Below are 15,811 nucleotides of genomic sequence, written 5' to 3'. Positions count from 1 at the left end.
GGTCGGAGAAGTCCTATCTCGAGTGTGGGGCCTAGAAGCCTTATAAACGCTTGAATCCCTTTCCTGTTAGCAGAACTGACAGAGTACGATCTTGCTTTTTGCTCTTTCTCCCCTGTCTGCTGCCCTGCTTTAAGCCGAAACAGGTTTCGAAGGAAGATCCCCACAGCTGATTCCCTTGACGAGAGGCTGAGGCTAAGGAGAAAGCAAAGCTAACAAGAATTTTTTTCCCGAGCAAATCATTCTTCATCGCATAAGCCCATGACAAGTCATTTCCAGATGCTTCTTTCAGAAGAGCACGGGAAAAACCTATGGAATCCATTGTACTAAGAACTAAGACCCGAAAGATCATACGATAAGTTATTGACTAATTAGGTCCATTGCAAGAAAAATGAGAAAATAACTGTCCTTTTTGTCAACTCACAAGGTGTTCGTTGATCTCGAGAAGGCGTACAATAAAGTCTCCAGGGAGATTCGGAGATTCTGTGGAGGTGCTTGGAGGCCAGAGCTAAGGCTATGGCATACACTAGGTCGATTCAAGACATGTACGACGGAGCGAAGACTCGTGCAAGGGAGGTCGGAGGAGATTCAGAGCACTTTCCTGTTTTGACAGGATTGCACCAGAGATCGTCTCTCAGCCCATTTTTATTTGCCTTAGTACTAATTGACAAGACCTGGGGAGGAGTTAATGATAAGTTGGAGGTTTGACGACAGATTCTAGAGTCTAAAGGGTTTAAGTTGAGCAGGACTAAGACGGAGTACTAGAAATGTAAGTTTAGCGATTCGACGCATGAGGCTGACGTGGCAGTGAAGCTAGATTCTCAGGCCATTTCGAAGAAGGATAGTTTCAAGTATCTTGGGTCTATGATTCAGGGGAATAGAGAGACTGACGAGGATATCACGTGCCGTATTAGTGCAGGGTGGTTGAAGTGAAGGCTCACTTCGAGAGTCTTCTATAATAAAGAAAGGTGTCTTCTAAGCTTAAAGGTAAGTTCTACAGAGTGGTTGTCCGACCGGCTCTGTTGTATGGAGCAAAGTGTTGGCCAGTTAAGAACTCCCCCATCCAAAAGTTAAAGGCCGCAGAGATGAAGATGTTAAGATGATGTATGGATTTAATAGGAGAGATAGGGCCAGAAATGAGGTTATTCGAGAGAAGGCGGGAGTGGCCTCGGTGAAAGACCAGATGAGGGAAGTGAGGTTGCGATAGTTCGAGCATGTGATGAGGATGTGCACGGATACTCCATACGGAGGTGTAAGAGGCTCTGGCTATGGATGATTTTAGGCGAGGTAGAGGTAGGCCAAAGAAATATTTGAGAGAGGTGATTAGGCACGACATAGAGCGGTTACAGCTTACGGAGAACACGACCCTTGATAGGAAGGTGTGGAAGACGCGAATTAGGGTAGAGGGTTAGTATGTAGGAGTGTGTTTGTAATGGTAGGGAGGAGCGCTTTGTTTGTATCTGTGTCTAAGTTTCTTGTTCTTAGGGGTCTGATGATGTTTGTGATCTTGAATAGATAGTTTATAGTATTACTCTGTTGGTGTCTTGTTTCTTTTATTATCTAATAGTGTGTTATTCCATTTTGTTGTTTATTTTTATGTTTTTTGTTTGTTATACTGTTATCTATCTTGTGTCGGGGTCTATCGAAATCAGTCTCTCTACTTTATTTGAGGTAGTGGTATGAACTGCGTACACTTTACCCTCCCAGACCCCACTTTGCGGGAATACACTGGGCATGTTATTGTTGTTGTTGTTGTTTTGTAGACTCAGAAGTAAACACATATTGTCACGACCCAAAAACGAGGGTCATGATGGCACTTGTCGCGGCGTACCTTGACAAGTAAGCCTATCACCCAAACTGATACGAATAGAGAAAAAGACAGAAATACCCAAAGGTAAGGCTTCTAGAATGAAGCCGAACCATATAAATAATCATAACAATGCGGAAAGAACTTGTCCAAAATACCAATCATGCCCAAAACCAAGTGTCAATAGTGTAAGAACTACTAATACAATCCAAGAGTCAAATACATCAGAAAAATAACCACAAAGGAATAATAATTGTCTCCGAATACTAATAAAGACATAACTAGTATAGAAAGATAGAGGTGAACTTCGGACGCATGAATGTCCAACCGCTACCTTGGAAGCTCCAATAATCGCCCAAATCAAGTAAGTTGAGGCGCATTCGAGCTAGGACCTGCACCGAAAGGGCGCAGTAGGCATGAGTACGGTCCACTTGTACTCAGTAGGTATCATAGGTCAACCAAGCAAAGTAGAAAATAAAGCATACAAAATATACACTAAGGGCACGTCGCCTGCAATCAGAAAATGTCCCACAATGGTAGCCCACACCGCTTGCACTAACAGTTCTAATATATCTCACATATATTACAAAAACACACAAAGATATAGAACACAAGTATACATTATGTCACATATAAATAGAACAAGAGAGAACATGTAGATACAAGATCACCAAATACAAGTAAAGTAAGGTTAGACAAATACATAGATGACAACTCAATAAGGCAATACAACACAACATAAACACAATAAAGTAAGTGCAATGTATATGATAATGATGATGATGATGATGATGATGCACAAGGTTGTCGTACAACCTCTGGGAACGTCGCACAATCCCCGTATACACCTACGGAGCTAAAGCATCCCGACGTAGGACCCATGAGGGGTTCGTCAACCCATATACAATCCATATATCTCATATCTCCTTTCCAGCATATCCCTCGGAAAGGGTTTTATAAGATGTTACAACATTTTAGAAAAGGTGTTACCAGTGTTTCTCAAATGTTGTCATGGTGGTACCAATGTTTCATAATGAGTATGATATGAAGATGTAATGCTCACAACCCATTACAATAAGTATTTCCACAACCAACCACAATGATACATTTCCACAACAACATGAGCCAATATCCACTCGTTATTTTCATTTCATCCATGAATTTCCACATGTCTTATATGTCGCCAATAAAGTATGAATATAATCACAATACACTAATTGTACCACATTAAACAATACAATACAATTGTTCACATGTATTCAAGGCTATCAATATCACATAGGACCCCACACGGTCAAACATATCACATAACATTTCAATTTCGGCAATTACATCACATATAGGCCCCCACACGGGCACAACACGTAGATAGCCATTTTTCATGATTAGTTCTCACCCTTAACATGCATTTTATACCATCATTTACTACCCAGTCCAGTCTGAAGAGTTAAGTCATAACCTACCTCAAAAGTCGAAACCGGTCCGCTACACTTGAACCCGCAACCTTACCTTTTACGAACAATCTCGAACTTCACTAGAAACATCAAATATGAAATCTACGCGTCAAAACAGAACAAACGACACCCATATTGACTACTTTTGATTCGGGGTTAAAGAAGGGCAAAATTGAAACTTTACTTCAAAAACATGTTCCTCATAATTTTAGGAACCTACAACTGAAAACCCAAGTTAAATCGACTCAAAAACGAGGTTCAAATCGAAGAAAAACCATTTTTGGAGTTTTACCGAGTAAAATATTTGAAATCCGGGTTAAAATCCAGAATCAAAATTGTTTTAAAGATTAAATTGATGAAAAACTAGTACTTATAAGATAAAAGTATTATATAAGTGAAAATGAGTGAAATTTGGATTTAAAATCACATCCTAAGATTTTTTTGGGTTTTTGAGAAATTAATGAAGAAATTACTAAGAAAAGGGTGAATTTTACCTTAAATCCGTCATATAATCAAGAAATAGGTATTAATCTAGTTTCTCAAGCTCCCACAAACTTCACTTTTAAGCTCCCAAAATATTTAGGGTTTAACTCTCAAGAGCCAAGATAAAAATGAGCAAAATGGGCCAAAAAGGGTGAAAAATCTGCTATATATTGCAGATTTTTCTGCTATATATTTCAGATTTTTCTGCAATAACTGGTGCTGTCTTTTTTTCCAAGTCGAAATAGACTTCGACGGGGTGCCCAGGATTCGTTTGGAGTCCGATTTATACAAACGAACTATGCAACCACACTAAATTCGACGTTCCGGACGCGATGGCGCTACCAGATTTTTCAAAAAAATTGTTTTCACAAAATTGACCCCCGAAACCCAAAATCACAATTTTCCAAACCGAGGATCGAAATGAGATTTAAAAGCCGTAAAATCATACCAAATATGCTAACACACTAAAATCAACATTCCAGATCTGTTGGCGAAGTCGAATTTTCCATACGAGGTCATTTTGACCAAAAGTGGGTCCCACTCCCAACTTTTCAATTTTCCGATCAATAGGTCGAAATGAGCTCGAGTGCACCAGGACCCGAACCCAAGGTCTACCTAGCCTAAAATCGATATTCCGGAGCTGCTGGCGCAATCCGTCGGTCATCTGTCGCACGGATCAAAATATATCCACATTAGTTTGAAATAAGACTCTCAAAGCCATCAAAAACCACAATATTACATAAATGATACCAAAATGCATCAAAAATCATGTCAACCACTCCCACACCCCAGAAATATCATAATTCAACAACGGGAAGGGGTAAAATAGTCAAATCATACAAAATCACAAATTTCACATATTTCATCAAATTTTCAGGTCGTTACATCATCCACCACTAAAAATCTAGTTCGTCCTCGAACTAAGGCAAGGAAATACCTGAATCAATGAAAAGTTGGGGATAGGAACTACGCATATCAGACTCAATCTCCCAAGTAGCCACATCTACAGGTCAAAATTATCACTGGACCTGAACCACAAGGCACTTTAGAGCGCAACTGCCTAACATCCCTAGCCAAAATGAAAACTAGCTCCTCAACAAAGGACAACTGCTCATCTAACTGAATTAACTCCCAACGAATGGCATGAGACTCATCAAGAATATAGCAATGAAGCATAAAAAAAATGAAAACTGGATGAACAACTGATAGAACAAAGGGCAAAGCCAACACATAAGCCACATCACCAATAGTTCGAAGAATCTCAAATGGATCAATATACCTGGGGCTAAGCTTACCCCTCTTCCCAAGCCTCATCACACCCTTCATAGGTGAAACTCGAAGGAAAATACGATCACCAATACCAAATCTCAAGGCACGAAGTCTATGATCAACATAGCACTTTTGCAAACTCTGAGCCGCTCTAAGTCTATCCTGAAAGACTCAAACTCTATCCAAAGACTCACAAAGAAAGTACGCACCTCGAAGTCTCACCTCTGAAACATCGAACCAGCTTATAGGAGAGCGACAACACCTACCACACAACGCCTCAAAAGGAGCTATTTCAATACTGGAATGGTAACTGTTACTACATACGAATTCTGCTAGAGCGAAATGCTGCTCCCACTAGCCACCAAAATCCATCACGCACGTGCGGAGCATACTCCAAAACCTGGATAGTCCGCTCTGACTAGCAATCAGTCCGGGGTGAAACACTGTGCTAAAATCAACCCGAGTACCCAACTCATCCTGAAAAGTCTTCTAACAGTGAAATGTGAACATAAAACCTTGATCTAAAGTAATGGACACCGGCGCACCATGAAGACGTACAATCTCACGAATGACAATAGGGGCTAACCTCTCAGCACTGAATGAGACCCGAATCATAATAAAATGAGCTGACTTGATCAATCGATCCATGATGACCCAAGCACTATCAGAACCATGAAATGTACGAGGTAAACCAGTCACAAAGTCCATAGTGATGCATTCCCACTTTCACTCAAGAACGGGTAACCTCTGGAGCAAACCACCAGGTCCCAAATGCTCGGCCTTCACCTGCTGACAACATAGGCAACGAGCCATAAAATCCGCTATATCTCGCCTCATACCACCCCACCAGTAGTGCTGCCACAAATCACGATACATCTTAGTTACACCTGGATAGATAAAATATCTGAAACAATGGGCTCCCCCAAGATCAACCTAATCCGATCACCACTCTCGGCACAACTCATCCCCGAATCCTCAAAACTTCATCCGAATCAAGTGAGTCTTCCTTAGCCTCCCTACTCTATATCTTATCTCAAATCAACCTCAATCTAACGTCGTCAAACTGATGAGCTCGAGTCTACTCTATCAAAGATGATCTAGCCTCCATAAATGCCAAAACACGCCCTGGTGTCGAAGTATCAAGCCTAACCATCTGATTAGCCAAAGACTGAACCTCTAAGGCCAATGGCCTCTCCTGAATCAAAAGATGTACCAAGCTACCCATGCTAGTCGACTTTCGGCTCAAGTCATCTGCCACTACATTAGCCTTGCCCTGATGGAAGAGAATAGTCAAGTCATAATCCTTAAGCAACTCAAGCCAACGACACTGCCTCCTAAGAAGATCTCGCTGATAAAGAAGTACCGAAGGCTACAATGATCTGAGAAGATCTCACAATGGAATCCATACAAGTAGTGCCCCCAAAAATTCAAGGCAAACACAACTGTGCACAACTCTAAATCATGGATAAGATAAATCCTCTCATAAGGCTTTAATCTTGACGAGACGCATACACAATTACCTTGCACTCCTGCATCAACATAGCACCTAACCCAACACCTGAAGCACCACAAAAGACAATAACGCCAATGCTCTTCTTGGGCAAAGCCAAAATAGGAGCTGAAGTCAATAAATCCTTGAGTTTTTGAAAGCCCGCCTCACAAACATTAGACCAGTGAAAATGAATCTTCTTTTAGGTCAACTTGGCACAAAAATCAGACCAATGAAAATGAATCTTCTTTTAGGTCAACTTGGTCAATGGAGCTGCAAAGGAAGAGAAATCCTCAACAAACACTAATAATACCCGACCAAGCTAATAAAACTCAGAATCTCGGTGGGCGAAGTAGGTCTAGTCCAATCACGAACCGTTGCAACCTTAGTTGGATCAACCATAATACCTTTCTTAGTCACCACATAATCGAAGAAAAAACAGACTACAACCAAAACTCGCATTAGAGAACTTAGCATACTTCTCATCCCTCAATCTCTAAAACACAATCCACAAATGCTCCTCCTTCTCAGCCTCACTCTTGGAATAAACCAAGATATCATCTATAAATACGATCACCAAGGAGTCGAGATACAGTCGAAACACCCAATTCATCAACTCTACAAACACGGAAGGGGAATTGATCAACCCAAAAGACATGACCAAAAAATCATAATGACCATATCGATTCTGAAAAGCTATTTTCGGAATATCCAAAGCCCTAATCCTCAACTGGTGATAATCGAACCGCAAATCAACCTTCGAAAACACCGCAGCACCCTGAAGCTGATCAAACAAATCATCACTGCGAGTAAGAGGATACCTATTCTTAACCATCACCTTATTCAACTGTCGATAGTCAATACACATCCCAATAGACCCATTCTTTACAGACAAGACAGATGCACCTCAAGGTAAAACACTAGGTCAAATAAATCCCTTATCTAACAACTCCTATAACTGATCCTTCAATTTCTTCAACTCTGTTAGGGTCATCCTATAAGGAGGAAATAGAAATAGGCTTAGTGCCCGGCTCAACATCAATGGCGAAAACATTATCTCAATCTGGAGACATACCAGGCAAGTCTGTAAGGAACACATCCATAAACTCACGAACAACACAAACACTATCCAAGGAAGGAGGCGAAACAACACGTGTCACGAATACAAGCCAACTAAGATAAACATCCCTTTTCAACCAATTTACGAGCCTAAACATAAGATATAACCCTTTTAGGACCCGAATAGTGTACCCTCCCAAGCCATTCTTGGCACACCCGCTAAAGCTAAAGTCACAGTTTTAGCAAAATAATCTAAGACAACATGATAAGGAGTCAACCAATCCATACCCAAAATAACACTAAAATCGACCATATCTAACACGAGCAAGTCTACCAAAGTCTCACGCCCGACAAAAGTCACAACACAAGATCAGTACGCCTGATCCACCACTAAAGAATCACCTACCGGGGTAGATACACAAATAGGCATGGCAGAAGGCTCACTACCAGAATCAAAACCCCAAGCAAAATACGCAGACACATAGGAGAAAGTCGATTCAGGATCAAATAATACAGATGCAGGTCTAAAACAAACGAGGAAGATACTTATAATCACAACATCTGAAACCTCCATCTCAGATTTGACTGAAATAGCATAACACTATTTGTGACTACCAACTGGCTAAGTAGCCCCACAACCACCAACACGTGCTCTACCATCTCTACCTCTTGCACCTTTAGTAAAACACCTACCTCTTACAGCTAAAATAGGAATAACTCTAAACACATGGCAAGCACAGTCCTTGGCCATATGACCAACCTTATCACATACATATCTCAATAGGAGAAGATACAAATAGACCCGAACAGCCACCCCATACTGCTGAACTAGAAGGTCCACCACCCGAACTCTATAATGCCGCCTACACTAGCCTACCATAGTATCCTCGAGAACCTCTAAAATCTCTGCCTCGAGAGGTTTGACTTTTAAACTCACCAAAACGACGCACCCTTTTGGTGCCTCCCTGAGATGCACTAATAATACCCTCTGTCACCTTAACATAATCCACAATACTCTTAAAAGAACCATCAAACACAACCATCTGAGATGTAGCCAACTGAAGGGAGACAACCAAACCTTTCACAAACTTTTGAATCTTCTCAAACTCATATCTGGACAGGGCGTGGAAGCATGCCTTATACTCAAAAATTGTCATGGAGCCCTGCTCCATATGATCAAACTCGTCCCACATACGATCTCTCAAACTAAAAGGCACAAATCACTCCAGAAAGGCATCAACAAACTAATCCCATGACAACTCAGGAGCATTTACAAGCCTACAACCAACAAATGATATCCAATAATCTCTCGCTGCATCTCTCAACGGATAAGAGGTATAAGCAACTCCATTCACGTAGAAAGAGTGAAACACAACACAGAATACAGGGTATGAAAGAATTAGCACGATAAGGAATAAAATGAGGGAAGTTTCCTAAAGAAATCCTATAGCCTCTCGAAGATAGATACGGACGTCTACGTACCGTCCGCGAGACTCTATTAGACATCCCGTTCTTACACCATTGAGACCAATGAAACCTGGCTGCTCTGATACCAGTTTGTTACGACCCAAAAATGAGGGTCATAATGGCACTTGTCGCGGCGTACCTTGACAAGTAAGCCTATCACCCAAACTGATACGAATAGAGAAAAAGACAAAAATACCCCAAGGTAAGGCTTCTAGAATGAAGCCGAACCATATAAATAATCAAAACAATGCGGAAAGAACTTGTCCAAAATACCAATCATGTCCAAAACCAGGTGTCAATAGTGTAAGAACAACTACTACAATCCAAAAGTCAAATACATCGGAAAAATAACCACAACGAAATAATAATTGTCTCCGGATACTAATAAAGACATAACTAGTATAGAAAGATAGAGGTGAACTTCGGACACATAAATGTCCAACTGCTACCTTGGAGGCTCCAATAATCGCCCGAATCAAGCTGAGGCGCACTCGAGTTAGGACCTGCACCGAAAGGGCGCAGTAGGCATGAGTACGATCCACTTGTACTCAGTAGGTATCATAGGCCGACCAAGCAAAGTAGTAAATAAAGCATACAAAATATACACTAAGGGCACGTTACCTGCAATCAGAAAATGTCCCACAATAGTAGCCCATACCGCTTGCACTAACAATTCTAATATATCTCACATATATTACAAAAACACACAAGGATATATAACACAACTATACATTATGTCACATATAAATAGAACAAGAGAGAACATGGAGATACAAGATCATCAAATACAAGTAAAGTAAGGTTAGACAAATATATAGATGACAAGTCAATAAGGCAATACAACACAACATAAACACAATAAAGTAAGTGCAATGTATATGATAATGACGATGATGATGATGCACGAGGTTGTCGCACAACCTCTGGGATCGTCGCACAATCCCTGTATACACCTACGAAGCTAAAGCATCCCGATGTAGGACTAATGGGAGGTTCGTCAACCCATATACAACCCATATACAATCCATATATCTCATATCTTTTTTCCGGCATATCCCTCGGAAAGGGTTTTATAAGGTGTTACAACATTTTTAAAAAGGTGTTGCCAATGTTTCTCAGATGTTGCCACGGTGGTACCAATGTTTCATGAATGAGTATGATATGAATGAAGTAATGCTCACAACCCATCACAATAAGTATTTCCACAACCAACCACAATGATACATTTCCACAACCACATGAGCCAATATCCACTCGTTATTTTCATTTCATCCATGAATTTCCACATGTCTTCTATGCCAATAAAGTATGAATATAATCATAATACACCAATGGTACCACATTAAACAATACAATACAACTGTTCACATGTATTCAAGGCTATCAATATCACATAGGACCCTACACGGTCAAACATATCATATAATATTTCAATTTTGGCAATTACATCACATATAGGCCCCCACACGGGCACAACACGTAGATAGCCATTTTTCATGATTAGTTCCCACCCTTAACAAACATTTTATACCATCATTTACTACCCAGCCCAGTCTAAAGAGTTAAGTTATAACCTACCTCGAAAGCCGAAACCGATCCGCTACACTTGAACCCGCAACCTTACCTTTTATGAACAATCTCGAACTTCACTAGAAACATCAAATATGAAATCTACGCGTAAAAACAAAACCAACGACACCCATATTGACTACTTTTGATTCGGAGTCAAAATGGACCTCCAAAATGGGTTTTCGAAAAAAAAGGGCAAAATCGAAACTTTACTTCAAAAACATGTTCCTCATATTTTTAGGAACCTACAGCTGAAAACCCAAGTTAAATCGAGTCAAAAACGAGGTTCAAATCGAAGAAAAATCATTTTTGAGCTTTATCGGGTAAAATATTTGAAATCCGGGTTAAAATCCAGAATCAGAATTGTTTTAAAGGTTAAATTGATGAAAAACTAGTAATTATAAGATAAAAGTATTATTCAAGTGAAAATGAGTGAAATTTGGGTTTAAAATCATGCCCTAACATTTTTTTTGGATTTTGAGAAATTAATGAAGAAATTACTAAGAAAAGGGTGAATTTTACCTTAAATCCGTAATATAATCAAGAAATAGGTGTTAATCTAGCTTCCCAAGCTCCCACAAACTTCACTTTTAAGCTCCCAAAATATTTAGGGTTTAACTCTCAAGAGGCAAGATGAAAAATAAGCAAAATAGGCCAAAAAGGGTGCAAAATGCAGATTTTTTTGCAATAATTGGTGCTGTCTTTTTTTCTAAGTCGAAATGAACTTCGACAGAGTGCCCGGGATTTGTTCGGAGTCCGATTTATGCAAACGACCTATGCAACCACACTAAATTCGACATTGTGAACGCGATGGCGCTACCAGATGTTTCAGAAAAAATTACAACAACAAACCTAGTGTATTCCCACCTAGTGGGGTCTGGGGGTAAGATGTACGCAGTCCATACCTCTACCTCTGATAAAGTAGAAAGGCTGTTTCCGAAAGACCCCCGACTCAAGGCACGAGATACCACACCAACCCATAGTAAAGCACAGAAGCAGATTACATAACATAAATACGGCACCCATAAGTAATATAAAACAGAGGAAAGCAGGGGAAAGCACACAGATTCGTAATAAAACATGGAACACGGAACACGGAATCATAACAGGAATAAAACCCCCACCAAGTAATCCCTACACTAGCGACCCAAACTGGCCCTAATCCTCTGCCGTAATTCGCGTCTTCCAGACCTTCCTATCTAGGGTCATGTCCTCGGTGAGCTGTAACTGTTCCATGTCCCGCCTAATCACCTCACCCCAGTACTTCTTCGGCCTACCCCTACCCCCCTAAAACCATCCAACGCTAGCCTCTCACACCTACGGACCGGGGCATCCATGCCCCCTCCTCTTCACGTGTCCGAACCATCTCAATCGTGCTTCCCGCATCTTGCCCTCCACTGAAGTCACACCAACGTTCTCCCGGATAGTTTCATTCCGAACTCTATCCCCTCTAATCAGTCCACACATCCAGCGCAACATCCGTATTTCTGCTACTTTCATTTTTTGGATGTGGGAGTTCTTAACTGGCCAACACTCCGCTCCATACAGCAAGGCCGAACGGACTACCACCTTGTAGAATTTGCCTTTAAGCTTGGGCGGCACCTTCTTATCACACAGCACCCCCGACGCGAGTTTCCACTTCAGCCATCCCGCCCCAATACGGTGCGAGACATCCTCGTCAATCTCACCGTTACTCTGGATCACGGACCCAAGATACTTAAACTTATCCCTCTTACATACCTCCGTGCTTCCAGCTTCACTACTACCTCATTCTCCCGCCTCACGTCATTAAACTTGCATTCCACATACTCTGTCTTGCTTCTGCTCACCCTGAACCCTTTAGACTCAAGAGTTTGCCTCCACACCTCTAATTTGTCAGTCACACCCCCTCGAGTCTCATCTATCAGAACTACATCGTCTGCAAAAAACATACACCACGGCACCTCCCCTTGAATACGCCGCGTCAACACATCCATCACCAACGCAAACAAAAAGGGACTAAAAGTAGATCCCTGATGCAATCCTGTCAGGACAGTGAAATGCTCTGAGTCTCCTCCTGCCGTCCTCACCTGAGTTTTCGCTCCGTCATACATATCCTTAATTAGTCTGATATATGCCTGCGGTACTCCACTCACCTCCAAGCATCTCCAAAGCACCTCCCTGGGGACTTTGTCGTAAGCCTTTTTCAGAAAAAATTGTTTTCACAAAATTGACCCCTGAAATCCGAAATCACAATTTTCCAAACCGAGGGTCGAAATGAGATTTAAAAGCCGTAAAATCATACCAAATATGCTAACACACTAAAATCGAAATTCCGAATTTGTTGGCGAAGTCGGATTTTCCATACGAGGTCGTTTCGACCAAAAGTGGGTCCTACACCCAACTTTCCAATTTTTCAACTTTCCGACCAATAGGTCGAAATGAGCTCGGGTGCATTAGGACCCGAACCCAAGGTCTACCTAGCCTAAAATCGATATTCTGGAGCTGCTGGTGCAGTCCGTTCGGTCATTCGTCGCACGGCTCAAAATATATCCACATTAGTCCGAAATAAGGCTCTCGAAGCCATCAAAAATCACAATATTGCATAAATGATACCAAAATGCATCAAAAATCATGTCAACCACTCCCACACCCTAGAAATACCATAATTCAACAACGGGGAGGGGTAAAATAGTCAAATCACACAAAATCACAAATTTCACATATTTCATCAAATTTTCAGGTCGTTACACATATGGTTGTTCTTTTTCCGTTGTACTAATATGATCACCCAACTGTTTTTCAGCTTTTTATTAACAAACCGCATCATTCTACATATATACAAGAGTAATCCAGTTCTTGCGGAAGCTCTTTCTAACCGGTCAATTATGTAGTACAAAAGATGTATCTTATCCTATAGCCTGGCACACAGGGTCGCCTTTTAAATTTGATTAGTAGTTCAGAGAAGAATTAAGATGAAACAAAAATTTATACAGTGATATCCAGTGGATAAAAGTTATCCTTCCCTCAAGACATAACACAACATGCTCAACGAATATTCTCACCATCCTCTAACTATGATAATAACCATTTCAAGAAGGTCATATACTTTATTTTACATAAGATATGATCAACAAAACAGCAATAAAAAACAATTTATTGCTTGACATGATGTAGGCCATATCTAAGGTGTTTAAACTGATTGCACATTCCAAATATGCTCCATCTTTCCGATAGGCAAACAACTAGTTAAAATGTCATCATCCATAAGCTATGCTAAGACCCATAGGAACAAACATATTAAGCGCGCCATTAGATTTCACAAGAAAACTTTAATTTGCTGATGAAAAGATATTAAAACTAACACAACGAAAATGAAAGCAAAATATCAATGACTATAAATTACCTGAAGTGGTAGTGTCCAAGGCCATGCTTAACTCCCCACTTGAATTCACCTACATACTTGCTCCCATCCTCACAAGTATGAACTCCACAGCCGTGACTTTGTCCGTTAGACCATTCCCCAGCATATACATCACCAGTAAAGAACCTATAAACCCCAAATCCATGCCTAAGACCTTGCCTGTATTGGCCTCTGTATCTGCTCCCCCTTGCCCATGTTTCCACCCCATATCCATCATACTTCCCATCAACCCAATCCCCTTCAAACCTCCCACTCATATAATAGTAATAAACTCCATTTCCACTACATTTCCCCTTGTGAAACTCCCCCTCATACACATCCCCATTACTGTAAGCCTGCACATAACAACCTGAATTTACCCTTTTATCATTTTTTATCCGTGACCCTATTGACCAGAATACTGGCAAAGTATTCCTAGACACTTGTTTTGATGATGAAAGCTTAATTGGCAAAGACCTAGCCAAGAATAACCGAATTGAAGGAAGCCTGGGAAGTGCTAAATTCAATGAAAATAAAAGGGCTGCGGAAAAAGCAAAAGCAGAAAGAAAATCCAAAAAGAAAGAATTAGTTGGATGTGAAACTAAGAAATAGAAGAAGGGAAGAGAAAGGAGAAGTATAAGTCGGATATGGAGACGAAGAATTCGACGAAGGTGGCAAAGGCAAGGGTAAAGATGGAAATTGGTATATGGGTGTTGAGCCTTTACAGAAGAAAAAGGGTATTTGCGAAGAGAATTGGATAGAGTTGGTGATTTTAGGATAGATTTGGAAGGATTATTTCCCAAATGAGGTCTTTTATGGGGAGTAGTTTTGGTGGCAGGGGTGGTGGGAATTGAGTCATTATTAGTAATATCATTTTCTAAGAAAATTTGAATAGCTGTATGATTAGGATGATATTCAGCTGATGAAGAAATGGGATTTTGCGGACCGGAATAGAAACTATGAGGATGTTTCTGATGAAGAGATGAAGAAGAAGAAAGAAGGGGTGCTGTAGGATTGAAATCGGAAGAGATGCAACTGCTTTCTTTTCCGATCTGCACTTCAGATTTCTTCAGATGCATTTAACTATAAACACTAACCAAAAAAATTCACCAAAAATTCTCTCTTATCTACACAACAAAACAAACCTATCTCTGCAAATTCAACAAAAATTTCCTCTCTTTTTCTGGTTTGATAAATATTTCCAAAATGGGTTGGTCTTTCTTGCAAAAGAACTTTTTCCCCCTAAATCTAATATCTAGTATCCTTTTACAAAACTAAAAATAAAATACAGAATGTGTTCGTCGTAGATATGTGTTGGAAGTTAAAATATGTGTGTTACGGAAAAGAAAGCGGAGAGAGCAATGCGAGGATTAGTTTTTGAGTTCTTGGGATACTGGAGAAGGGGATGCGCATGGGATGGGGTGGGGTGGAGTACGGGGGGATTCAATTTATTTTTGCGTGCGAGAAAAATCAGTTTAAAACCAGAGGCGACGACGGGTTCTTGTGTGACAAGTGTATAACTGTTAGGGGTAATTTGGTAGGAAGAAAAGTAATTTAGGGATTACAACAATAACAATCAACTCAATATATTTTCACGTGAAATTTGGGGAGAGTAGAGTGTATGCAGTCCATATCATTACCTCTAAAGAAGTAAAGAGGCTATTTTCGATAAACAAAAGTAATCTAGGGATTAAGAAAAGAAAATCAGAGGAAAGGTGTTTTTAAGTCTTAAACGAAGGATTGATAATATTGATCAATTTAAAAGGTCAAACATAATTAAGAAACTTGATTAAGTTAATTCTAAATTTAATTAATATTTTCTAAATTTATACAAA

At 40.3% G+C, this 15,811-nt stretch overlaps 1 protein-coding gene across 3 annotated transcripts; it reads right to left on the bottom strand.

Annotated features, from left to right (window-relative positions):
• Positions 1 to 1,949: 1,949 nt before the first annotated feature.
• Positions 1,950 to 15,488, bottom strand: LOC124887966. Of its 3 annotated transcripts, none has more exons than XM_047397890.1 (2): positions 13,980 to 15,488; positions 1,950 to 2,196 (listed from the first exon to the last, which is right to left on the bottom strand). In XM_047397890.1, the coding sequence occupies exons 1-2, from the start codon at positions 15,053 to 15,055 to the stop codon at positions 2,190 to 2,192; spliced, it is 1,083 nt and encodes a 360-aa protein (XP_047253846.1). In that variant the 5' UTR covers positions 15,056 to 15,488; the 3' UTR covers positions 1,950 to 2,189. The 3 variants fall into 3 exon arrangements, with proteins under 3 accessions (XP_047253846.1, XP_047253848.1, XP_047253847.1); XM_047397892.1 differs by lacking the exon at positions 1,950 to 2,196 and adding an exon at positions 4,245 to 4,405; XM_047397891.1 differs by lacking the exon at positions 1,950 to 2,196 and adding an exon at positions 9,464 to 9,528.
• Positions 15,489 to 15,811: the final 323 nt, after the last annotated feature.

This window comes from Capsicum annuum, chromosome 10, assembly GCF_002878395.1.
Source record: "Capsicum annuum cultivar UCD-10X-F1 chromosome 10, UCD10Xv1.1, whole genome shotgun sequence".
In the NCBI taxonomy this organism is placed as follows: domain Eukaryota; kingdom Viridiplantae; phylum Streptophyta; class Magnoliopsida; order Solanales; family Solanaceae; genus Capsicum; species Capsicum annuum.
This window is presented reverse-complemented; position numbering and strand designations above follow the sequence as displayed.

What these genes read in the sequence shown, in the direction of transcription:
- LOC124887966 (XM_047397890.1), bottom strand. Translation starts at nt 15,055, where the DNA reads ATGCATCTGAAGAAATCTGAAGTGCAGATCGGAAAAGAAAGCAGTTGC.